Source organism: Rhea pennata, chromosome 18 (genome assembly GCF_028389875.1).
Source record: "Rhea pennata isolate bPtePen1 chromosome 18, bPtePen1.pri, whole genome shotgun sequence".
Classification (NCBI taxonomy): Eukaryota; Metazoa; Chordata; class Aves; order Rheiformes; family Rheidae; genus Rhea; species Rhea pennata.
Genome location: NC_084680.1, coordinates 13561874 through 13588479, shown reverse-complemented (window position 1 = coordinate 13588479; position 26606 = coordinate 13561874). Strand labels below are relative to the sequence as shown.

The window sequence follows — 26606 nt, the reverse complement described above, 5'->3', positions numbered from 1 at the left end:
AACCACCTTGCTTTTCAGATAGTTCACCTATACTTTTTTAAAGCTGAAGCGTGAAAAAGGTTAATAAATGACCTAATTATGTCAGCATTTCTATCCCACAGTCCTCTTACACTGAGATCCCTCACTGATCTCAGTAGGAATTTGGCATGCACAAGAATGGCAAATTTTCAGCTGAGAAAGCTGAATAAATATAGCATTTTTAAACCAAAACATTGTTACCACAGAATCTGGCCTAATAAATCATCTTCAATGCACTGAGAAGGGCAAAGAACACAAATCTTGGCACCTATTGTGCTGTTTATTTAGAATAATCTAGCAATTTTGATCCAATGGGAATGACAGATTAGTTTTAGAGAGCTAGCCACATACAACCTAACATTTTTGATGGAAAAATCTGATTGTATCAAGTTGGAAAAGGAACAACCAAACTCATGTTACGCATCACTCAAAATCTATAAAACTACGGGGCAAATAGCATAGTGTGCACTCATAAGTATTTAAAATTTGCTGAGGTATGTATAGTCATTATTTCTTTAATTACAGAGAAGTATCTTTAAAAAATTATAACAAAAAGCTCTAAATATGAGTAATATTCTGCACAAATTTTTACCTGGAGAAGGAGTTCAATTAAATTGAAAGGTCCATAATAGTTAAAGGAACAACTACTTTTATTAGTATCGGTAATATCATATTCTTCCCTAGCTTTTTCTTCTTTTGAAGCATTACAAAAATGTAAGGTCATAATTTTGTCTCATATTTGCCCAACAATGTTGCAAGTCAACCTGAAATACTTAATTTTCTTTCCTAGGGAAAATATTACCCGGTGTCCACTTCTGTAATAAATTAATTGTGGCCACACAGTTCTCAGATGCCTCGCTTGCCTTCCCCATGAAATGGGCCAAGCCATCTCTTGCACAAAAGCAAGACTGCTTTCATAAATGCTAGCTGAAGTCGAGTTTCATTTGAGCAACAAAATGAAGTACAACTTGTCTGTCTGAATTTTAACATTATATGATCATTTCTACCTGTAGCTAACAATTATTTATTTCTCTATAATGAAAATACCTAGACTGTTGTACAAGCTGGATTTCTCACACATACATACTTCAGGAACAGAAGCATGTATACAACACATTTAGAGTTCATCTTAGGCAGATACTGTGTTTGAACTGCAATTTTCTAATCCATTTAAATACAGTCAGCCTATCTTGATTGCGAAATTAATGTTAAATGTAACTGCAGCCATTACCAAGTAGTTTCCATAAGTGGTTTTATTACTGGTTAGATTTTACAAATTCTGGTATTCGAACAGACTTCGACCTTAAAATTCTAAAACAACAAAGCAACCAATGAAAGGCTTAGGACTATTCAAAGTAACAAACTCTTAACATTTTTGCCCTGGTCATAAATATACAGAGAGAAAAAGAGAGAAGTGGACATGGAATCCAAAGTATGTAGATAAAACAGTATATAAGGCACATGGCAGTCTTTGAAAATACAGAAGCTTTAGCCAACTTAAATTAATTGCTGTTTCCCTTGCTCAGTCCACAAAACTGTACAGTTACACAAATGTTGTGTTGCAATAGATCTTCCAAGTTATTCTTCAGTCCATACTCCATAACACCAGAACACTACATTTCCTTCTGTTTTTAGGAGAGATCCTAATTGTGGTTAGTCAGTTGCTCAAAGCCTCTATTAAAATACACTTGGAATTTCAACTAAGAATAATTTCTTTTTTAAAGAAATTATTGAGAAAGAGTCATCAGAAAAGATTTGTAAGAGTTGTCTGTGAAGGACTTCGAGATTCATGAACCTCAAGACTTCCGGGCACTGACGTCAAGACAGATGTCACAGTAGGCATAGTAGGATTAGTCAAGTCCGTTAAGGTAGTGGGAGTGCTGGATGGACTCATGGAGGCATTGGATATTTCTGAGGCAGGACCTGATGGGGTCCCTGCTTGGAGTGTTGAATCTGAAGTCTTATCCACCCCTGTGTTTTCTTGACGTAAGAGGTTCCGTCTGAATTTGGCTCGGGCATTTTGAAACCAAACCTGAAATAGTTTAATATAACAGGCACCATTTAAAGAGCTGTAGTGTTGAAAAAAAGCAAAAGCATATTCACAAATTCACCAACACTTGAACTGGGGAAGTTGTTTTTACTGGTAACATGTTAGAAGAGTAGCCTCAATCATGAGAAGCGTCCTCTGCATGCCTTGTAAAGCAATCCTTTTTCGCTCTCCTGCAATTCTCTGTGTAAACAAACTGCTTGGATGCGAGTGGGCTGAGGATGGAGGAGAAGAGCCTTTCTCTGCAGGCTATGTATAAAGGTGCTTACAAATCTGGCAGCCCCCATGAATCCTCCATTGCCCTCACTCCCAGAAGTGTTTGTCAGGATGGAGCAGAAACCAAGCATCTGATGAACACAAAACAAGGAGTTCCACTAACCTTGTCTCTCAAGTCCGTCTCCCATCATAGGCAGGAGGTGACCCAGATCCTACACATAGCACCCTGCCTTTCTGCTGGCCCTGAGAGCTCCCTCAGGAACATTTTCATGTATCAGTTTCAGCAGCATTTTCACTTTTCTGAAAGAACTATCCCTCTTTCTTACTCTTTTCTAACTCTTCCTTCTCAAATGCTTCAGTTCCATTTGCCTACCCCAGTCTCCCTTTTTATACTTTTTCAGTACTGGAATGAAGGTAGAAAAGGAGACTTGAATAGTATTAAAGACTCAGATTGCATTCAAAACTGTAATCTCAGAAGAAATGATATCCACATACAGAAATATTTTTCCAGGATTGCTACTTCTTGCATTATCTATTTATTATCTGACTGTGAATAAAGGACAAAAGCTATGACTTCATGTTCTCCAATTAAATGTCAAGGTTTAGGTCCAAATTAATAGTGCTCTCCACTGCTTGCAGGATTTGTTTAAAGATAAAATATGTATTTGATCTATTTGAAAATAGATACAATGAAAAATTTTTGTGAAACTTGTATGAAACACAGGTATAAAATATTACTTACATTTTGAAATGTCATTAAATACCCTATGTTCAACCTAACGTATGTTGATACCATTTAATTTTACTGATATAAACTAGCTGAAATTTCACAGTGCTTAATTATCAGAAGGCCTTATATCATTGCTATAGTCTTTACAATTGACCCAGTCCTGATCATCATGTCCTCACACCGACCTGCTTTAACGAATAGGATCAAATCTTTCCATTGCAGATGCAATGAGCCTCATCATCTGTGTATCTGTCAGAGAAAGGGACTAAGGGAGTGAAAATATCTGTATAGTTACACACTTATTCCATCAGATATTTCCTGTGGTACATGGGAACTGAGTGTACAGAGCTCACAAGGCCACTATATGGCCAGACCAACCTACCCAGAAATCCTCGTCTCTCCTAACTCTGAAACAGCACAGCCCCCACATAGGATCTACTTTAACCCAGACCCCCACCATTAACAGAAGAGTGATATATAAATATAATACAGCCCAACAAGGAATCCTCTTTACACTGTCAACTTGCCAGCCACGGTGAGAGGTGATGAATGTGCCTCAGACTGTTTTTCCTCTGACTGCTTTTTTTCTCATCTATGGATGTCCAGCCCCAAATTCCCTCGACTGGGCATTCCTCCTTTTTTTCTGGAGAGCTTTCTCCTCCAGATAAGGATCTTCAGAGTCCACTCTCTCTCACACTCTTGCCAGGGTATGCCGTAAGGATACGATCCTCGGGCACAAATTCTATTAGTGACCACAGGAGTGGCCTTCACAGCCCGGGAATAACCAACATCCCTACAGATCCTTTTTTTCTGAAAGCTTAGTATTTTAAAACAGCGTATGTTGGTGTTACTTTTGTTAAACACTTAGTTTAAATGTTATAAATAGGTTTCATATATGACAAGAAATCAAAAATTTTCTCCTAAAACTAACATTGGCAAAAATATATTCATGATTTTATAGCAAAGCCTATTATAGCAGTATAATTATTAAAAGCCAGTGATGTGGTCAAAACGAGGCCAAAACAAAAAATGTGATATTTTTGCCTTAAGCATTCAGAACCAATGTCTTCCTCTCACATAAGTGTCATTCAGAGCCATGCAAGAACAGTTGCAGAGTATGTCTACGTGGCTCCAAGGAAGGCGAGGAGTCTCATGCACAAGGAATGCAAGTGAAAAAAATTAGTCTGGTCTGATTATTCAAGCTGCGAAGTCTCAAGCACCAATTAGCAAGAATGGCACAAAACAAGAATTTTAACATTTTTATGGACTTTTCCATCTTTCAGTAAGAAATTATTTATATTTGTCCCACAAATTAAATAAACTGGTTTGGATTTTTTTAATATACCTTCTAACAAGTGTAAAAAAAGGATAATACTTGCAAAGTTTAAGTAGAAGTTCAGAGACAATCACTGCTAACGTGTATGTGTACCATAGTTATGTCGTAATTAAAATGAAACAAAGTCACTAGTCCCATTGCATATATATATATATTACCATGTAATTTCACACTAATGTTCCAAAATATATATATATTTATATATGAAAGAGCCCCAAATATGAGTAAAATTTCCATTTTTAGTCACAAAAGAATTTTTATTAGAAGTTTGTAAAACCATAGCAGACACCGTAACTATTTCTTTCATTCACATTGTATCTAAAAGTCCAGCTCATCCTTAACCTTAGTTGAGCAAGAGACTCTAAAGTATTGTCTCTGTTTGTAATTTGAAATATATAAGTAAGAAATTGAGCAAGATTATTGGTGCTCATGTGTTCCCCTTTATCTTCCATTAAATATGGGTCCAAAACTGTGCTCAGGTACCCTTACAGATGACCATTAATGCCGCTTTCAGGAGCTGCACATGTAATGTAACATACCATTTTTTACTCCTAAGGGAGCAAAAGTCTCCCTTTAGCAGTAGTAATTCTTGTTAGCATTAGACATGGATAATGCTTACAACTATCGATATTTTCTCAAAATATAGGCAATATGACTAATTTCACTTTCTTCCTCACTGAGATGCTGTCAAGGTCAATCGGTTAACGGTTATAAAGATCTTTAAAGTTGCCCAATAATAAATATTCATATTATTACTGAAAAGACATCTAAATATTGATTAATTAGAATTGTAAAAATACTTCGTTCTATGTTAGAAAGGAATAACATAAAATAATTATCACAATTGCAACACTGTGGTGTGCACTTAAGATATAAAAGTTTTCAGCAAAGACTTCACATTGAAGAGTACTGAAAGAATTAAAACTATTGTTTTTTTGGTCATAGGAATGTAGGCCTGATGCTCTACTGCCTTGTGTTGTTACTTATAGCTGTGCAAAGTAGCGTGTAAGAGTTGGCAAGTCAGGACTGCTGTCCCATGCATAATGGCGACAGAGCTGCACGCTCACATTGGTAATTCGGGCCCTGCACCTGTAACGGTATTGCATTAAAGCAAGGAAATAATGACCCAAACATACATAACTGAAAGAATTGTTCCAGAAGGACTTATCTCACATCAATTACACAATTAGGAATCTGGTCTTCGGTACTGAAGAATAAACAAAATCAGTGGGAAGTACTTAGTGTTTCTCTGTCCAACTGTATCATTATAGGGCTGAGCTATTTCAAATCAAAGAGGAAAAATATGGAACAAAACTCCCACTGAAAAATAAAAGCAGCTGCGAGACCAACCGTTGATTCTACTGCATTCTAGCTAACAGAGTTGAACGTCTGTAGCAGGGAACTCAACAACAGGGCAGAATGGTTCGGCGGTTAGAATATTATATTATTTCTTCAGTGATCTGCACAACCAACTTGTCTTTCTTTGCCTCAATTCTCAAATTGTAAAACAGGAATAAAATAACATCTTCATAAGGATTGGAAAGTTCTGAAAATAAATGCAGTAAGTACTGTAAAGGATTCAGATACAGCAGTGAACACGGCCATGTAATTGCCTCAGATAAGTTTTTGTTTAAAAGCCTCCATTGTTGCAATTTTAATATATTAGTAATACGAATAGCTTGCGCTAGAAAAAAAATTTAAGCACAATTTTTATAACTCACACAGCTACCTGGGAGGCATTTAGTTTCAGTGAATTTTACTAACTAATACGGGGAGGAACACAAATAAAAATGTAACAGATGTTGCACCACAAAGCGAACTATGTTCACTCATTGCATACGTGTTCTGATTATTTAGTTCTGATTATTAATCACACAGCTGAAAGAGAACTATAGTTCAAAAAAGTGTTAGCAGTGTACGAGATACCCACTGGACAGCAACGGTTTATGTTCCTAAACTGCTTCTGCCACAGACAATCATATTCCAAACTCCCAGGGAGAGAAGAGGCCACTGGACATACCTGTAGCTAGCAAATCATGTCTTCTTACGGCTACATACTTCCACCTTCCCTTTCTAAACTTGGAAGAAGAAAGATCAGTTCCCAAAGAATAACATTTGCACCAATTAGCTGGCTCACAATTAGCTGGTTACTTTAATTACAAATGAAGGCTTACAATAATAGGCATGTGTTCCCCAGCTGCAGTACAAGAGGTGTATAAATCAATTTGCAAACATTAAGTTAAATGTGAGCGAAAATAAATAAAAATAGGCGGCACAAATATAAATAGGCTTACTGTGATTCTAATGCGGCTACTTAAAGAAAAATAGGCTGCATTACAAAGCCACTAAAGGAAATGTAATTTATGAAGCAGTATGTTACATTTCCCTGCCATTTTACTTCTGGACATGGGTAGCTGATGACTAATGGTATGTACAGCCAAGAGAGAAGTCATGTTTTCCGAGTCTGATATCATAGATCATTAAGAACTAGGCCAAATTCTCTGCTCATCCACCAACAAACTGCCCTCTTACATGTTCTGTGGGACTATCCACATAGTAAAGGCACTGTAGTCACTTCCTAAAACACTAGGAACTCCACTATGTACGTTTAGGAAGCACACTGGTTTCAGTACAAGAGATAGCTGTCTTTGTCTTCATCTACTGTCTCGTATTTTATATTAAAATACATTCTATTGATGATACATAAACACTGTCTTTCATCAGCTGAACTGAGATCTGAACATACCAAAAATACAACAGTTTACAGGTATGTCTAACTAACATAGAGAATATTGAAAATTTCTTACTACTGGAATGTATGCACATACGTTTGGGAGTCCATGTGCCTTCAGTATGTAAGATAGATTAATACTGATGATGCTTGTTTAGATCAATAGTGTCACTGAATTACTTCATGTTCAATAAAAGACACAGATGGACTGCCAACCTTTCTGGCTTAGATGAATTAGTAAGTGACACTATCTCAGTAACCAACATCAAGAAGAGTTTTCCCCAGCAAGGAGCAACCTTGAAACTAGTATAGGTGAACTTTGGTGTTTGAAAATTTGCCTCTCTGGCTTCAGAAACCCATATTACTTCCTTTTGACGGGTTAGAAATAAGCTAGTTGAGGACAAAAACTCTAAAATCCAAAAAACAAGTTTGTTTTTTTTCATAGCCCAAATTAATTTTCAACCAAAAAGGCCAAAAAACTATGAGAAAGTGCTCATTACAGACAGGAAAACTCATCAGAGTGATACTAGAAAAAGTATCCCTCTGAGTCATTTTCTTGAAGTGCCTCCAACAGTATCATCCTCTGGGTGCAACCCTCCCCACCAGCTATTACCTTCCACCACTCTTCAGCTAAAGATGCCCAGAGATAAAGGAGTATTTCACTGCAGAAGTAAAAGAAGTGAAACACCAATTACCAAAAACGTGAAAAAAGTTTAGTGGAATTGCAAAGGATTACCATAAAAGAAAAGAAGCATTAAGCGCCTCAAAACTGCAAGATGTAAGGTGTTTTAGATGGAAACAGTAGCAATAAAGAGACTGAACACGGGACTAAAGTGTTACAGAGACATGGAGTCAAATTTTGCAGACAAGCAAATACATTATAAAAAGGAAGGAAGGAACAGAGAAAATAATGTGGACAGGAAATGGAAGGGCAGATGATAAGAAGAAAAGAGAAAGATGGAAGTCAAAACTGATGCAGAGTAGGGAGAGAGAAAAGAAAGATGATCAAGAGAAAGACATTTTGTGGACACTGATCTTTTTTTATTGTGCTATGGAAAAGGGCCCAGATAAGTCAGATGTGAATGAACTGTAACGGGCAGAATAAATAATACTAAACTTTGTGTCTAAACTCTGAGGATAAAACAAAGAAGTGTCAAAATAAGGATAGATAAATACAGAAAATTCTTTCTTTCATACATGGATAAAGGAGAGCTGCTATGAGAGACAGTACATCTAGTCTTAGGATATGCACCAATAATATAGGAAGGAATCTGTCCTACCACCACAAATCAGCATCATTAAAACAAATAATATCAAGCTACAGAGGAGACAGCCAAGAGAAAAAAATATGTCCAGTTTTGTCAGTAGTAGTTTTTACTGGAATCCTACAAAATCTTTATTCCTCTTTCTGTTAGGTATTAACATTGTAAAATTCAGACTCTCTTTACGGAATTGAATATTTCTCAGTATTTTTTCATCTACTGCCCTCCACTTACCTATGAATTTGTGAGAGCTGCCCACAATGCTTTCCTAGGATTTTGTCTCTGAACCCCATTTGTCCCTACAAAGCCCACAAACCATTTTTCTGCAATTGGGATTCATTTAAAGGTTTCAGTAGTAAATCCTGACATGCCATCACTCCCACATATCCAGATTTATGTCTGGATATGGTTATTTGGACAAGTGCCCATTAAAATTTGACTTCTTGAATCATGACTATAAATTAAAATGGAACTGTATCAACTAATATTCTCACTTTCGCTTCCCATGATAATTCCAGTGGAGTACATATCCTTGAAGCAAGAAAAATCCACTTTTCAGTGAAAAAAGTCTTTTTAAAATGCTGTCTCCTTTCATTCTAAGTTACTGAACCATGAATAAAAAAAAATTATTTTAGAAAAAAACAACTTTATGTCCACCTCAATTGCAAAGAAAAAACATCTTTCCTATCCTGATAACATAAATCCAGACTTCTGTTTAACTTCTTGTGACAGTAACCATTCATAGTAATTTCTAAACTAAGTGTTCTCTAATTACAATGAACACATTAACAAAAATAATTTACTTTTTCTTACAACAGATTAGAAGCTAAAATACACACCAGAATTAACTAACTTCGGGAAAACAAGTAGGACCCCCAAACCTTCACAACTGCCATTAAAAAATTAGAATGCAAGTGAACTACCTTTGGAAAGCTGAAAAGAAGTAACTCTCTTACACTTTCTGGAATTTAACTGAAGTCTTACCAAAGGGATCAGCAATTAAGTGAAGCTTTAACATAAGCAAAATCCATAGTGTTTCAAACCTAAAATTGATATTTTATTTATGTTTTGCAAGAAAAGACTTTGCTCTTACCTGAAGAACTCTTTTGGTCAGGCCGGTTTTCTGAGCTAGCTGTTTCAAGTCCTTGGCATCAGGATTGTGGTTAATAGCAAAGTATGACTTCATTGTCCGCAACTGGTGGTGTTTGAATGATGTCCTCATACGCTTTGTTTTCTGATTGCTGGGGTATTGCTGGTCTCTATCCAGGTGGTCACCATCGTTTTCATTGCAACTTAAAGCTTAAAGCAACAAGAGGAAAAGGCGTGTAAATCTATTGCTCTGTGACCAACATTGTTTGCAGTTCATCTGAGTGCAGCAATTAAAATAACATGCCATGGCATGTATTGTACTGGTACAAATCCTACTTGCCTTCCCCTCCATTGCTGCATCTTCTATTTTTCCCATACAATAAGCAGTCTGCAAGGACCCTCACCTGCCTCTTTATGGCTTTTAAAATGTCAGGTCTGTTTCCTTTTTTCTTTCCTCCAGCTTTACACAGCCTTTCCCTCACTTTCAGCTTGTAGGACAGTAGCTGTCCTCAACTCTGTAAAGTGTTTTAATGTACTTCGTATCACTGGAAATTGCATTGTAATGTACAAATAAAGCTGTACAATACAGTTCACTTAAATCTCAATGGAACTGACCAGTTAAAATTATAATTATTTCCTCCATCAAAGTAAACCCTGTAGAGCACAGGAGAGACCATTAAATGAAACACTATAAAAGAAATAAAGTTGGAGGATACCAGACAGCAAATTATGACTATAATTTGACTAGCTAAAGATATAACGCTGTTAATACAACATATCAATGGCATGCCAAATGAAAAATATACATTTTCAATTACTTACATATTTATATTTCATTTATAAAAAAGGTTTTGGAAATATTAGCTTGAATGATCAATTTTGTTATTTCCCTTTGAAATCACTGAACCAGACTGTTTGATATATATCTGCATAAATCAACTGTAATGACTCTAAAGGATGTCTAGGAGCAAGAAATTATCAAATAGTATCAAATGTTGAAAGCCAAGCAAAATATTCTCATAGACCAAAAATATTTATATATATATATACGTGTTCATACAGTAAACCACAGAAAAACTCTTAAAACAACATTAAGGATCAGGCTTAAATCCACTAAAAAATATCAGGGATATAATTGAAAATTAGCTTTGACAAGCTTTCATTAATTTATTTCTCTGCTCCAAAATGTGCAACTCCCCTATAATATTCTAAAAGTTTTATGTTAAAAGCAAGGGAAAATCACTACTACCTCCTGTTTTATACTGAAACCAAAAAAATCAGAAAAATACTGCATTTTGGAAGCTTTAAAATGTGCTAATTGATCTATTTCTTAAACATATAAATAGATTTATTTTAATTGTCCGTTATCACTGATTCATTACAACTCAGTACATCTCATAGATATGTATATCTTTAGAGTCTTACTTCAAATACGTACTATTTATCAGAGGTGTTCAGCCCTATGGAATAAGTATGAATTCTGAAAGGCATGTATTAAAACCAGTTTTTTAAAATATTCATACTATGCAGGTACCCAGAACAATAAATGCATACAGATACTATAAAAAGCAGCTTTGCAGCATGTACATGTACAATGACCGCTTTGCAAACTTGAGCTTTTCAGAAACTTTTTAAAGACATGGCACATTATGGAGTAAGGCCTGCAAAAATTCAATGTGAAAAAAAAAGTAGGTTTGTTTAACAGATATGTAAAAAGTATCTGAAGCCCCAAACTTCTCTATGCGTTTCTGTATGCCTATAACTTAAAAAACAGCCAAAACCATTTTAAACCAAATGTGCTGTATATATATATGTGTGAGTGTGTGTGTGCATGCATGTGTGTACATTTGCATAAATCCTTTCCAGACTAATTATCTTGTGCCAAATTCTAGCAAAAAGAAACATATCTAAATGTTTCCTTGTCTCATGGAGCGACAGGCAGTACCTGAATTTAAAAGGGGTAAAAAACACAAAAGGAGACAGCAAAACGCTGTGCTGGCAGAGCTGGACGGGGTGCAGCAGGGTCTTCCTCTGGTTTAAGAACTGCGGTCTGGTTGCCAAACTGGAGTCATCCCATGTGCTCCAGGCTCCCGCAGTTACAGTCCCTCCTGTATATAATGCTGGGAGGAATAACTGAAACTATTTTGCTTATAGCAAATGGTATTACAGAAATGTGAAGAAATACAGTACTCGGTTTTAAAATTTGCTCACAGACTTTTAGATATCAGAAATGGAAAAGGCTTGTGAATGTTATCTTAAATGCTTTCAAATTCTCCCAGAAGTGACAAGGCAATGATTTAGGAGGACATGTTTCAAAATCTTTACCTGAAAAACTGAGATTTGTTCATGTTAATATGCAACAAAAGAAATCCTAGGGTTGCAAGTAGCAACTGGGTTTTAACCTGTTCTGTAAAGGAGGAGGTACATTCAGGATCGAAGGAAATAAAAGTGATTCTAAATCTTCCTGGAATGGAATCAGGATATCAGCTTTCCATCCAGCCTTGACTGGATGGCACATTGAATTTCCCATAATTTTACCTCCTCATCTACTAAATATTAATAATATTAAAATAACTGTAAATATATGCCATTTGAGACTGAGAGAACTGCTGTGCATCAGGGTGTCTGCTGTTCCTTGTCTTGTGCAAGCCCCACCACCTAATCTACCACAAATATACCTAGTTAATGCTAATTCATCTCTCATATTTAGTTGTGCTACTCAACATCATCCTTAGAAGTTTATTTTAATAGATCTAGTAGTATATGCATCTCTCCCAGAATCTGAAATGTCTATGGGTGTCGCAGGCACAGAGAGACAGAATGGGCCAAGGGTATAAGCATGTGGAGTTTGTAAAAGCTGAGACGTTCCTGCAAAAGGCATCATGTCATAAAACTAGTACTGCACATGGTTCTCATGCAACCCTCTGTTTTCAAGCACTTCCTCCCTGTTCCTTTGTGGTGTCCCTATGTATCTCCCAAACGAATTGTTGAACTATCCATACTTAAGATTTCCATTCAGTCACGGTATCTAGGACTCCTGCTGGGAGACTAGTTCAGAAATACATTTGGTAGAATGCCAGTCGAATAGAGGAGTCTTAAATTAACAAATATTTCATTCCTAATTGGTGATAAAGCAAATTCTGTATCGGTGACAAGTCTCTTTTCTGACCCTAAAACACTTCCTAAGGCCCTGGTGCTTTTCCCCTGATCACCACACGCAGGCCATGCCCTGCGCTGCTGGTCTGCTGCCCTCCCCACTGGTCAGCTCTTACCGTCTCCTCCATTAGCACCACGGTACAAATGTCCATTTCGCCACAAGATGGTGATGTCCACAGATAACATCCCTGGAAATAGGGGTTTACTCTCTAACATGAGAACAGTGCATTCTGATACTGGCGACCAAAATATCCTCTGCAGAATAATGCATAAAACCACGTCTAGAAACAGTGACACAAGAAAAGCTGGAGCATTCTTTCACACTCCAATCTCCGCATGTTGGGGCTCTGAAAAAAGTGTGTGCTTTTAGCTAAGTAAGTAAGTATATGGCATGTGAAGAAGATGGAATGAGGAATTTCCTTTTGGGGGAGCTTTTGTTCTTAGTAGCTTGTGTTTGACATGTTAAATTACCCCAAAAGAAAGCAAACTAATCCCAATTCTGAAAGAATGATGAAACAAGGGACACATCTGATGCCTGCATAGGCTCTCCATTCTCAGGGGCTTGGGAACGTACACCCCTTTCCTGCTGTAACAAGGGAGACAAGGGGTGTTTTAACCTGCTGCTGCCTGGAGAGGGAACTTGTGATTAACTGGAACAGGCGGGGTACAGCCTTATTTATTGTTTGCTTGAAGCATGTGAAGGACTTTGTGGAACTTGTAACCCTAAAGAGGATAAAAGTGAGATAGTCTCCTTAACGGTACTTGGGACATGAACAGAGATAGAGTCGTTCTTCCAGGTGGAACGAGAAAAAAAGCACTTAGACAAGGCAGATGAATCCCTTATCACAGCCGGGATTAAAAGAGTAACTTGGCTCCCGTTATGAAGCTGTGGCACTTGGAGCAGGCAGGGTAGCCCCTCCGCTGCCGGTGAGCCTGGAGATCCCGAAAGGAACCCCCCCCCCCCCAAGGCTCCAGAGCAGGAGACACAGAAATCGCTGCCTCAGCCTTGAAATTTCAAGCAGCGTTTCTGGAACAGGAGCTAAAGCGTGCCCTGAGGATGAGGGCGTCTCTCTTTCAGGCTGAGTATCACAAGGCCACCAGAGAGAAGAGTTCGGATTAGCAAGAAAAAAGCTCTTTTCCCGCAGCCTTCCCCAGCCGCCGCTGCCCGGCGGGGGTAGCCCGGGGAAGGGCCCGTGCCCCGCGTTCCGGCGCGGGCTGCGCCGCGGCGGCGGAGCGCGGCTGCGGCCGGCCGCTGCGGGAGGAGCCGGCCCGGGCAGGGTTTTTCCCCTCAATTAAGCCAAGTGAAAGGCTGCTGCGAGCGCGCAGTAATTCCCTGAGCTCCGCGATTAAGCCGGCGAGCCTGCGGCCGGGCCGGGCCGCCCGCCGGGGCCGGGCCGGGCCGCGCTGCCCCGCCGCGCTCTCCCCGAGGGACGCCGCGCTGCCCGGCAGGGAAAGGCGGCTGCGCGCCGCGGGCAGCGAGCGCTGCCGGCCCCGCTCGCCCCGGCCCCGGCCCCGGCCCCCGCCTGGCTCCCCGGGGAGGGGCTGGATGCGCAGGGCCCGGGGGGAGCCCTGAAGGTGACCACGTCGGCCGGGAGGGGCGGGGGGGAGGAGGAAGAGAAGGAGAGAACTGGTCTTTTCTTAAGAAATTTCTGCCAGACATCCCCGTTTTGAAGCTGTGGCTCCTGTTCGCTTGCTCTGCCACTGCAGTCGCAGGAACGCTCATTTTGAGCTTTTGCTCCCAGGGGAAACGAGGAGGGAAAGAGATAAAATCGGTCTTTAAAACTTTCCAGGCTTTTCCGATTTTCGTCAAGAGGGAAGGGGAAAAAATAAAAGACTTCTGACAGAGCCCGGCGAGAGCCCGCTCCAAGCGGCGCCTCGGCCCGCGGCGAGCCGCGCGGCGCGGGGCCGGCCCGGAGGGTCCCCGCTGCGGCCGCGCCGCGGCCCCGCGCCGCCGGCGCCCCGAAAGGCGGCCCCACAGGCGGACTCCTCCAGCGCCGAGCCCAGCTCCCCTCTGCCCGACCCCTTAGGCCGAGAGTTACATCTAGGCTAGATATTTAGTCATCTGCTTGCTGATCCACTATGTATCTTCCAGCTAGAAAAGAAACGAAATATTTCTTAATGTCTTTGCTGTTTGCACAGATCATGGGTATTTTGTCGGACTGTGGTGCCCCAGGTCTGCACAGTACATCTATCATTTTCAAGCATATTTTAGTGCCTTCATACTAAAGACAGACTAGATATGAATGAATAAAATATAGCAAGCTGTGGGAGGTTTGGGGTCTAATTCACAACGGGAGTATTCAGAATTCTTTACAGGTGCTCCTGTGTTCAGCAAGCTTTCAGCCATTGATTTACTGACCTAAAAAGCCCAAACTCCATTCCAACAAGTGAAAGAAGAAATTATGATCACAGGAGCATACTTAAAAAAAAATCTTTTTGAAGTTTCGGCATCCTTCTAAGCTATTTTCCACTTGTCAGGCTCTATCCACATCTAAAATCCATCATCCCTGTGCAGACGGAGTCTCGTTTAAGTAGGAAAATAAAAGGGTCAGTCCAATCCATGCTGCAGATGAATACTTGCTGCAATTTACAAAATAATTCCAGTCTCAGCTCTGGCCAAGTTTGGGGGTCCTCCTTCCCCACCACCGTTTTGTGGAGATTTATTTACACAAAATATTCTACAGATCATCAGCAACAAATCCCCTCAGATGATTTCTGAGAAAGAAATGAGAAGTTCCATTAAAAAGGGAGAGAAACTATCACAGTTTTAAACGATTTCAATTTAAAACATGCAAAATCGAACACTTGAAAATATTTTTCTGTTTTGTAAATTTTTAAATCAATCAGCACGCCCGTTTGATTTTCAAGATCTCTGACACTTATTGCCACATAAATTAATTGGTTGTTGGCTTAATGATAAATAGTTTAAGTAAAGTCTTCCTTTCTCAAAGAAGATCTCTTAAGCTCCAGGGTCTAAGCAAAAATTAGAAGAGCAAAAAATCAGAGGGCAATAATTTTGAAAACGAACTTTTAAAGAAATGCAGTTAAAGATGGTGTATTTAGTAAACCAGGGAGCAATAAGACTTTCCCAAGCTGCGCTCTTATCCAGGACAGATGCTGCTGTTTGCGTTTACAGGTCCTTTGAATCTGAACATCCGCCCTGCATAGGAAGGCAGCGGAAGGACGATTAAAATCCAATCTCTTCGAAAAGGAAACATTTTTAAACGGGCAAAATGCATATTTTCTGGATGTTTTAAAGATCACTGTTACTCAGAAGAATGCTAGTTACACCTTTTATCAGCCATCACCACTGGGACTACTACTAACTTTTGCACTATTTCCAGTGTGCTCAGCAAGTAGATAAACAAATATCTTCCCCCCCTTTCCGGGGGAAGAAGGAGAAGAAAAAGTTGAAGGCAAATCTCCACCCTATTCGACATATCTGAACTTCACAGATTAAAAAACAAATAAACAAAATTGAAACAACAGAAAACCCTGCAAACAAAGTTGAAGCAGATGACAACAAAAGAGGCAAATGGGTTTCATCTTCAGCATCGATGGGGCTGACTGAGCACACAGTGTACGGACACATTGGTCTGGAGTAAACCCCACCACCTCTGCCTTGAATGCTTCCAGTAAAATCAAGATCCAAATATTTTCTTTTGTCCCAAAACTTTCTCCTTTTGCATACAAGGAGCACGGCTGAGAAGACTCAGCGATCACAGCAGCTCTGGTGGGCAGTTACCCGGTGCAAGAAGAGTGATGGGAAGAGGTGTGGGGATGGGGGGTTGGTGGGGCAGGAGACTACTTGAATTCCTTTGCCTGAAAAACTGCAATACTATTGTGGGGATGTTCAGCAAGGAAATACCTCAGAAAGTTCACAACTGAATGCAGAGAACCTGAGAAGCAGAGTTTCTGCAGAGACTACAGGCTTGTGGCTGTTGCCAGGTTTGCTCCCTTTCTTCTTACTGCTGGTCCCAGTTAAGAGCTAGAGGGCTGTGACTCGGGGACAGGGAAGGTTTAGAACAGAGATGTGGCTCCGAGTCTTCCCGGAGTCACTGATGATGAACAAAACTCCAGCCTAAATTGTCACTGCACGAACCGTCCCAAGGCTGCCTGCAAACACCTGCTGCCCGCAGCCTCGCCAGCCACCTCCCGCCGTGGATCCTGCAGAAACCGCCACTTCTTTTTCCTCATCTCCCTCTCTCTCTTTCCTTCCTTCCAAAACTCTGAGGTGCAAGAGCTCAGGAAAAGGGCAAGATAATTCACTCATCAGCAGCCTTTAAGAATGTAGCCACTAAAGAAAATTCACAGCTCTCTGAAGTGCTAACTTACAATCTCTGGTTTCCAGATTTTATTTCAGGCTACACTCCCCCTTCTCCCCCCTCCTTAACCAGATGACCTTGCTTCAAAACATTTTATTTCCAGCTGAAGTGAAAAATGCTAACATACTAGCTTCTGTAATTGCAATTTGACAGCACTTGATCTCAATAATTATGCTGCAGCTAAACTATTATTAACGGTTTAAGCTAAAATAAACGGAAATCCCCCTTTGGAAGGGAACAGAAACAAACCTTTTAAATCGTTCTTGGGGGGGGGAGAGGGGGGAGGAAATGGGATCTCTTACCTGCATTGTAGGCTGCCAGATCTGCCCCAGGCCCTGGGCTCTTCCTTTTCCTGGGTCTCCCCTTCTGGACAGTCCCCACGCCGTTGTAATAAGGCAGTCCCAAAGTGTTGGCAGAGCCCGCTCCCAGTGCTGGGCCCTTCCCAGCGGCTACATCCGAGTGATTGAAATGCACCTGGTACTCCCCCTGGATGAGAGTCTCGAAATGGAGGCGGCAGTACACCAGATTGTCTTTCATGCCAAAGTGGTCGCCGGTGGTCAGCATCTTGTTGCAAGTGGTGCAAGTAAAGCAATTTAAATGATATACCAAATCCCTGGCCCTCATGACCATCTCGGAGGCTGAAATCCCCAGGTGACATCTCGCACATCTCTGCACCGAAAACCTCCTGCAAAACAGAACGGCCAGAGGAGACGGTGAGAGGCGCATCCCGCCTTCGCCGGCGCCGCCCGGAAGGCGGCGGGAGAGAGGGGCTGGCGGGCGCCGGGCGGCCGCCCGAGCCGGGCCGCCGGCGCAGAGCCGCGCTGTCCGCGCAGCGGCTTCGCCCGCCACCGGGCGGGCACCGCGGCCCGGGAACCGCTTCCCCCCTCGCAGCGCACCTCCCGGAGACCCCGCTGCGGCCGGCCAAAGGCGCTGCCCCCGGCCCGGCCCGCAAACTTCCGCGGCGCCGCCAGGCGCCAGCCCCGCTCCGGCCGGGCCGGCAGCGCGCCCGGCGACCCGCGCCGTCGCTTCCCCGCGGGGAGCGTGCGGGCCCCTCCACGGGCGCCGCGCCCCGGCCTGCGGGGCCGCCTCGGCGCCCGCGCTCCTTCCGCGTCCTGCGGGCAGCCTCGCCCCGCGTCCCCGCTGCCGGCGGCGGCGGCCGGGCCCGAGCCGCGTCCCCTCCCGAGGGCGCGGGCCCACCCCGCGGCTCCCCCCTTCCCGGAGGGGCTTCAGGAGCCCGCTGCCTGCCCCGCAGGGACCGTGTGCCGAGCGCGGGGGCCGCCAGCAGGTCCCCCCGCTGCCGGGGTGGGCAGGCTGTACCTGTAGTAATCCTCCTTGCAGTAGATGCTGCCGTCCTTGCTGAAGCAGGTGAGCTCGGACTCCAGGTTGAGTTTACATTCACAGCACTTCAGGCAGCGCATGTGCCACTGTTTATCCACAGCCAGGAGGTAATAGCGGTCGGAGATTTTCCCCCCGCAGCCGGCGCACAGGGCAGCCCGGTCACTGCTGATGGAAGGCATGGTCTGCTGGGGGAAAACAAGCACAGACCGTTAGCGAGCGGGAGAAACCCGTGCGCGGCCCGAGCTCCCCCTCCCCCTGCCCCGCCGCCGTCGGGGCTGGGCTTTGGCTTTCCCTCCGCCGCGCGGGGGCTTGGCCGGCGCGGGGAGCGGAGCGGAGCGGGGGGCTCCGGGGCGGCCGCCCCGACGCGGCTCCCCAGGGTCCCCTCCCCGAGAGAAGGCACGGGATTTGGGGAAGGAAGGTGGAACAAGAAGAGAAACAACCTGGGGCTTAAGGAAGACGTCCGAATGAGACCCAGGATTTTTTTTTTTTTTTTTTTTGGGGGGGGGGGGAAGGTGGATTTGCCAGTCCCCCAACAAGCAGGAAAGCTGCTCTTTATTGAACAGGCTCAATAATCACAGAGTAGGGCAAATCGCAGATAGTTAATTTTAAAAATTATTATTATGGATACACAGAGAGTGTCTGCATAGCTAAGGCTGTGTGTGTGTGTGTGTGTGTGTGTGTGTGTCTGTGTACTTTCCTTGCTATAAAATTCCGGGTGAATTACGATCAAACCCCCTAGTAGTCAGGGAGCTGCAGACACGGCTCGCTCTGCAAGTTGGCTGCAAACAAATACATCCAAATCTGCTGTAACCCAAAGCACTGAAGGGACCAGTAAATAAAACTGCGGAGGAGATGAGCATTAGTAAATCCAATGCGGAATGTTTTATCAGGAAAACGAAATACTGAGAAATGTATATGCGAGAAAGTAGGAAAAAACACCAGAGCACCTAAGATTATGCTGGGATAAACTTGGAAGCAATAAAACTAAATGTAACCCCTATATAATTTAATAGTTTAGTGTCAAATCACAATCCAGTCAAAACTCCCTGCAAAAAAAAACAAATACATACATATTCTGTCAACATCTACTGAAAAAAAAAGAAAAAATATCGAAAACCATTTAAGCACTCTTATTTATTTTATCCGGCACCTTAAAACGGTATTCAAAAGAAAAGGTTCCGACGTGGAGGAGAATTTATGGCAGACCTTGCAATGCGCTGCTGTCCATTTCGTTCTAAACTTGCTCTTACCCTGGCACAGAGCTCAAAGCCCGCTGCAGACTGGTTCGCTGCAACGGAACCCCAAACATCTCTGTACAGATGTGACAAACACACCGGTCTGTTTTGATTCGGGAGGGAGGTTGTTTGTTTACTTTTGCCTCCTCTAGAGCCTTAAGTCCTTGAGCAAAGCAAAAGGAGGGAGGACAGCTAATAGGGGAAGAATCGGAAGAAAATATTTTTTTTCAGCATATGCTACACTGATTACTTTCATGCAAGACTTGCGCAGACCACAGAATCCCATCGCTATTAGCACTATTGCTTCCATTACACCATGTCCACTATCAGAACTGCAAGTACCTAAAATTATAGCTCTATATTACTAAGCTGTCCATACAGCTCCACTGCTGGCTTGTTTCTTTAAAGCGTTAACTAACCTCTGATTAGTGATCGTTTTATAAACAAGGTAGTTTCTTGTAAATCCACTTTAAATAAAACACAGTTTTTCTGCTTTGCTTTTCCGGTGACAATAATATTCTGAGATCCAGAAATGGTATTTAAGGATCCAGTATTTTATCCCACTGCTCATTATATACACATGTATATGGACACACATGATATATAGATATATAAAAGTATCATATCTTAACATTTATTCTAGTAAAGATCATTTGATATTGTTTAATTGTACGGACAAACACTAACTTTTCCAAAGAAAACTAAAAACGTTGAGAATCAAATTCTATTCTTGTAGTATAAAGGCTCTCTTTCAGAGGATATTTCAGGATTATATAATCTTACTGTTTACTTTTAAGTAAATTTCGACATAATATGAAGAGAAATAACACGTACTGATGAAGTTTTAAAAACTGAACAGATATGTCTCTTACACATGCCTATATCAGCTTACAAGATAGCATTTAACCAAAATACGGAATCTTTGCACTTCGAAATTATAATTTCTACTTAACAAAAAGTAACATACATAAAATGTTGAATCAGATAACACACTTAAGAAATCTCTTCCACTTTGTTAACTCAAATCAGAAGGATGCAGCTTTTAATTGTATAAACGTCCTAGTATACAACTACACATCAGCAGACACTAGATAAAAAGTGACAAAAGTTATAAAGATGTGCATCAGTTTGTATCCTTGAAACACACCTTCTCATTCTATTTCTCGTTTTCAAAGACAATGTTCATATATATTACTATTGTAAACAATCATATTTTTAAAACATTAGGTTTTTTTTAATGCTATAATGGCTATGTTAATGTAGCCATCCCACCTGAAAAATAATACAGAAGTGGATTCTTTGGCGCTTGTCTTTCCATTCTGCAGATAAAAATCTCGCTGTGCCAAAATGTTATCTGTATAAAAGCGTACTTTGCCTCTTCCTAAAAACTTTCGAAGGCCGGACAGGCTGGGGGAAGGGAAGGAGTTCTTGGACGCTACCAAAAGGCTGGTCTCTATTTCTGCTTTCTCGCTAGAGCAGCATCGTTCATTTCACCCAAGCGTTACTATTAGTATGCATATTATTAATAATTAACAGTTTCATGCCTTGCCCCATGTCCTAATTTAATCTTTTGGGGTACCGTTATGGTTAAATTTTCTCCTGATCTAGTATTTTGCATAGGTTTCCCCCCGATCGGTTATTTTAAGGGAAATCTTTGAGGGGTTCATTAAGTTTAGGGGGTTGAATGACTCTCCCACTCCTTCGCCTCCTACCGTTTCGGTCTCTCCCCTGTCTATAGCCGAGCTGATGGCTGGCGCTTCGCTTTTGGCTCTCCGATCCATCTCGTCGATGACCCCATGCATCTCCGAGCCGGACAAACTGTGGAAAAGCATCGCTGAGGAAGCAGAGGAAGAGGCCCCGAGTCGCTGCTGCTGCTGACAGTTGTCGGGGTCCCTGCAGGAGCCCAGGACTTGCATTAACCGGAGCCCTCCCCCATGCATCTAGCACGGCCGCCCCGTCGCTCGGCGGCTCCGGGCTTTCCGCCCCGGCAAAGCTGTCGGCAGCGCGGCGCAGGCACTGATCCGCGGTGCTCGAGGGGCTGGGGCGCAGAAAAGGCGGGCGAAGGGCGCGAGGGAGAAGGGGACAAGTGGCGGTGTAGGCTTCGGGGCTTGGATCTAGTCTGTTGCGTGGCCCCGGCACATCCCTCTAGGAGGCTTCTTCTGTGCAGGGCTCATTGCCCCAGGTGCAGTCCCAGGCTTTACGCTCTGGCCCAGCTGACGGAAGGCTGGACAGGTTTACCGTTGGGAGGGGTTAATAAATAATAGAAATATAAAAAAAAATTAAACCATCTTCGGTGAGAAATAAATAAAAAAAAATAACGACAAGCCCACTACATCGTACTGTGCGGAATTCGGAGGAGGAAAGCAGGGAGAGGGAGCGGCGGCAGCAGGCGGAGAGCAGGCTGGTGCCGCAGGGAGGATGGGGCGATGCCCACCGTAGGCACTCACAGTCCGGAGGGCTGGCAGCGGCTGCGGCTCGGGGGCAAAGTTTGCTCCTCTCCCCGCTCCTCCCCCACCCCGCGGGAGCTCATTGGGAAAAGAAAAAAGCCACGGGGAAGGAGGAAGAGTTGGACGGGCACCAGATGGGACGGGCACTCGGCGGCCCCCCTCTCTCCTTAAAGCGGCGCGGGCGGCGGGGCCCGGCGGGCGGCTGGCGGGGCGGCCGCGCCGCGGGTGCGCGCAGCGGCGGAGCCGGAGCCGCCGCGCGCGGCGCGGTGCCTGCGAGCGCGAGCGGCGCGTCTGCGGCCGGGCGCCGCGCGAGGCTCCGCGCCTTTTCTACGGCCCCTCTGACATCATGTCCTGCCCCGCCGCCATTGGCTGCCGCCGCGCCCGGGCCCGCCGGCATGTGCTCGCGGCTGGGAGGCGCGGAGGGGCGCGGGCCGCCCGCAGCCCGCGGCCCGCGCGCGCCGGCGGCGGCAGCGCGCCTCGCCGCGCGGGCGCTGCCTGCGCCCCGGCGCTGGCGGCGGCGCAGCGAAGGCGGCGGGTCCGAAGTTTGTTCACACGCCCCGATCGCGGTAGCTGAGCCCTCCCTAAATAGCTGCGCGCGGCCAACCGCGCTCGTTCCGCGCGTGAAAAACGGTCACGATCAGAACGTGGCAATTTGTGTCGTTCGGTTCCGTGAAGCCTTCCGCGACCGAGGCTTCCTCCTTCTCTTATTTCCCAGCAAACCGGACGGAAACCGGGCCCGAAAGGTCTCCAGAGAAGACAAAGGGTTCACAACGGGAAACTGCTCCTGAGGTCTAAGTATTCAGTAGGTGGGCAGTAAGGAAGGGCGAATTAACACTAAAGATGGCAAATATCATGCTTCTAATTGCATTAGCAAAGGTAGCACAAAGGAAAGTAACCCTGAGCGTACTTTGGCGATCACAAGACACGTCGCATATCCACGTCTGCAACTTACTACATCACTTACTACTTTAGCGTTGTGTGTTGTCTACCGAGACAGTGATCTGCCTCTTACAGGTGTAGTGAAGTTAAGAACACTATCTTTGCTAAAAGTGGAATTACTCCTTTTATATTACAGCTTTCCTGGGTTTGTGCATTCTGTGAGCATTCTTATAATAAATTTGGCTTTTACCACCTGTATGAATTGCTCCAAGTAGTTAAATACATTTGCTTGTCACAGAGAATAAGGTGTCTCTTGCAGAAATGTATATGAAATAGCCATACGACCCCAAGCACGCAGAACGCAAGCTGATTTGGCATCTGTGGGAACTATCCAAAGACTGTCCTAAAATCAGAGCTTGAAAACAATGGAAACTCATGTTTTAATTCAGATTAGAAAGTGCAACAGAATTATTAGAACTGTATAATATTTATGTTGGTAAAAATAATTTATCCCTTCTTCCCTTAAATTGCAAGGCATTCCAAATACCATCTGTGATGAGTGATATGCCTCCAATAATAGAGCACTGGAATCGAGCTCACCCAACACCATGAGCACCATGTGTTGCTGTGGGACACCTTTGTATTGCCTTTATTAAACAATCCACTGTATATATCCTTATATGCACACTCTATTATCCTTAGGTATTTTAATACTGTTTTAATTTCCTATCACATAATTGATTACATATTTTCCCTCTACATTTAGCATTCAAAATGGTCCTGGATTTATATATTTTATCTGACATTGCTAATTATCAAAAAGATTTTATATATTTCACGTAATTAAAATATATTATTTTATATGCCTGTATTGCCTGAGTGGCTGGAACCAATAATACCAACAGCATGATAAAAAGGTATGGCATGACCTCCAGTTCACAGGCTATCTCTGACTATCTTCTTAATGGATATGCAAACAGGAGAAGACATCCAACCCCTGCTACCAAAACACAGGAAAAGTAACAGAATGTAAACACAAAACTGCTAATGTACACACTGACACATGAATGACATTTACATTGTTCTGAATAAAATTCAGGATATCATTGAATAATGAGCTACTGAAAAAATGCTATAGCAAAACAATCTTTTAGAATCAAATATGGGCTCATTTAAAAAGAGAATTTTTTTCATTAAAAATAGTGCAGCGAATAATAAAGTCTTTTAACCTGTATTTTGTTATAGGTGACAGGTGAACAAATCACAGGTCTTGAGTTTCTCTACCCTGCCTCTCTTGGTAACGTCATCTCCAGTACCATCTGCTACCTACCAGACAAACAGACCAACCACATAATGAGGTACCAGCTTCCACCCAGCTACCGTGACTAAATCAGAACAAAAGAATCAACGCCTCCTTCAACAAAGGAACACAAGTCTAAGCTGTCTTTGCTAATTGCTGGGTTTCAGGTTGTCTGTTACAGATTTTAAGTGAACTACAAACTTCCATCAATACTTTATAGCTGTTGGATAAAGGTACTAAGAATAAAAGATAAATGGAAGCAAAAGGTAAGAGAGAAGAGAAGAAAGCTTGGAAAATAAGTAACTACTTATGGTAATTTAAAGGCTGTGGAATAATATAAACATGAAAGACCAGGGGCAGTGATTGATATCTCATACGTTTTTGATGCCCCTACGGTTATTAGACTGCAATATATGGGAACATACAATAAACTATGAATTAAAATGTAATTGTAGCTTCAGGCATCTTCTTCATTGTCTGCTGTGGTGTTATGTCTTCATGCACCGTGATTGACAAGGTGTAATTAATCATCTTACTCAGTTGTAAATATGGGCACCCTTCACAGTAGGCATCAGGAAGTGTGTACCAGCAAAGGAAGCAATAGTTGACGCTGATATACCATTAAATCAAAATCAGTACGCTTATATGTTCAGAAACGTGTGTTTGGTGTGATGCTGTTATCATTTATTTCTAAAATACTGTACCAACAGATTTACTTGATTTGCAAGTTAACTACAACATTAACTGGTTTTATTTATTTTGTGTCTTCTTCATTTTTATAGGCAGTGATGTTGTTCTCCTAAAATGTGAGACAGTTTGCTTCTTGTCAGCAAGTAGAGCTCAGCTCTTCATCTCCCTGAGTTGCTGGAGAGAGACTAACATGCTTCAGATTCAGTTGCTGTATAGACTGACTTGAAATGATTCAAGAAAATTATTACTCCATTCATATATCACTTTTTACACTCCTTATACAACAAATGAGACACTTTGGGTCATTTTAAATGAAAGAGAATAATGAAATAATCTTATTAAGAAACACCATACAGTTTAAAAATAGGACATTCTTGTCACAGATGCTGTCCCCAAACTGTAATGAATGCATTTGTAAAGATGTTTTTAGTATTCAACGGTAAGAAATATTTTATATCTGTTTCTTTTTCTAAATGATCACCATCCTCATCCAGTTAGTGCAAAAATGGTATATGAGTCACAGGAAATTTAAGTGGTTTGTCTCAGGAAAATTTGGTGGTATGCATTTTTTTCACACACATAGAGCTGTTGAATGAATAATTGGCAACCCATTTAATGTCCTTTGCTTTAAAGCTGTCTAGTACATTTGCTGTTTAAAAAAATGTCTTTCAAAGCTGTTAAATATGTAACAAAAAGAGGTTGCTATCACCATTCTAACATGAACAAAGACATACAGTGAGCTGCCTCAGATACTTCCAGCACAGTATTAATTACAAACACAACAATAAATGAAAATTTGCAAAGTTCTCAAATTTAATTTCTTTGTAATACCAGCTAATGAATGTTTTATAAAGACATGCAGTAAAAATATCAGCTGAGGGATTAACTATCAAATATTACCTAAACCAAGTATTCTGAGGAGAGTATAGAATCTGTTGGAACTGTACTTTTACCATTTACTCCAGACTGAATAAGATCTGTAGGTGTCTCAGAAGCAGACCAAGCTTAAGACAGTGTAATAGCACATTTTAAAGAAAATGAGCAGCAAAGAACGTGTTTTATTTTGTTTTGAAAAACTGTCAGTCACTGATAAAGAAAACTGAGTAATATTATTCTATAATATTAGTTAATTGTATTTGCCTGGAAACGGAGGAATATGCACAGAAATAAATAATAAAGTTTAAAAGGAAAATATTCAGAATGTTTTGCCCAGATGTTGTGTAATGATTGTTTGTCACTGGCAAGACAATGGATTTCACATAAAAATGCAAGCGTGTATCTATGTAAGTGAGAAAGAAATAAGATATCTCACATAGTTTATATAGCCACAGCTATTTAAATAATTCCAAAACTGCCTCTACGGGTGTCAAAGAGGGAGGGAAATCTTCAACCACATGATCTTCTCTCCAGAGTCCTGTTAAATCCACTGAACTTAAAACAGAACAAGAAGTGTGAAATATAGGTTTGAACATGTTATGTCAGAAATGTAAAGGTTGGAAGCCTTTTTAGTAACCGATATTAATATTGTATTAAATGTTATGAAAAGGTAGGTGTTGGGGAGAGGGGCTGGCTCATGTGCAATTTTGTCAAGGTTTTTATCTGTGATTATGATTCCAGATGTATCTATTCCCTGAGGAGAAAAATGAAGTAAAGTTGGCATGTGACATGTGTTTTAAGGTGTTTGGCACAATTTCCCAAAGTGATGACAAAATGTTCATTTTTATTATAGTGAATTGGTAAAGAAAATATGATTGTGAAGGTCAGTAGCTGTGTATTTTAGATAAAAGTGGAGTGTTATTTTGGGGAA

At 42.0% G+C, this 26606-nt stretch overlaps 1 protein-coding gene across 2 annotated transcripts; it reads right to left on the bottom strand.

The window, feature by feature from the left end:
- Positions 1-1762: 1762 nt before the first annotated feature.
- Positions 1763-24187, bottom strand: LHX2 (LIM homeobox 2). Of its 2 annotated transcripts, XM_062590997.1 has the most exons (6): positions 24172-24187; positions 21196-21317; positions 18228-18430; positions 17213-17595; positions 9434-9639; positions 1763-2050 (listed from the first exon to the last, which is right to left on the bottom strand). In XM_062590997.1, the coding sequence occupies exons 2-6, from the start codon at positions 21313-21315 to the stop codon at positions 1763-1765; spliced, it is 1200 nt and encodes a 399-aa protein (XP_062446981.1). In that variant the 5' UTR covers positions 21316-21317; positions 24172-24187. The 2 variants fall into 2 exon arrangements, with proteins under 2 accessions (XP_062446981.1, XP_062446980.1); XM_062590996.1 differs by lacking the exon at positions 24172-24187 and having other exon boundaries at positions 21196-21423.
- Between the last annotated feature and the right edge of the window lie 2419 nt (positions 24188-26606).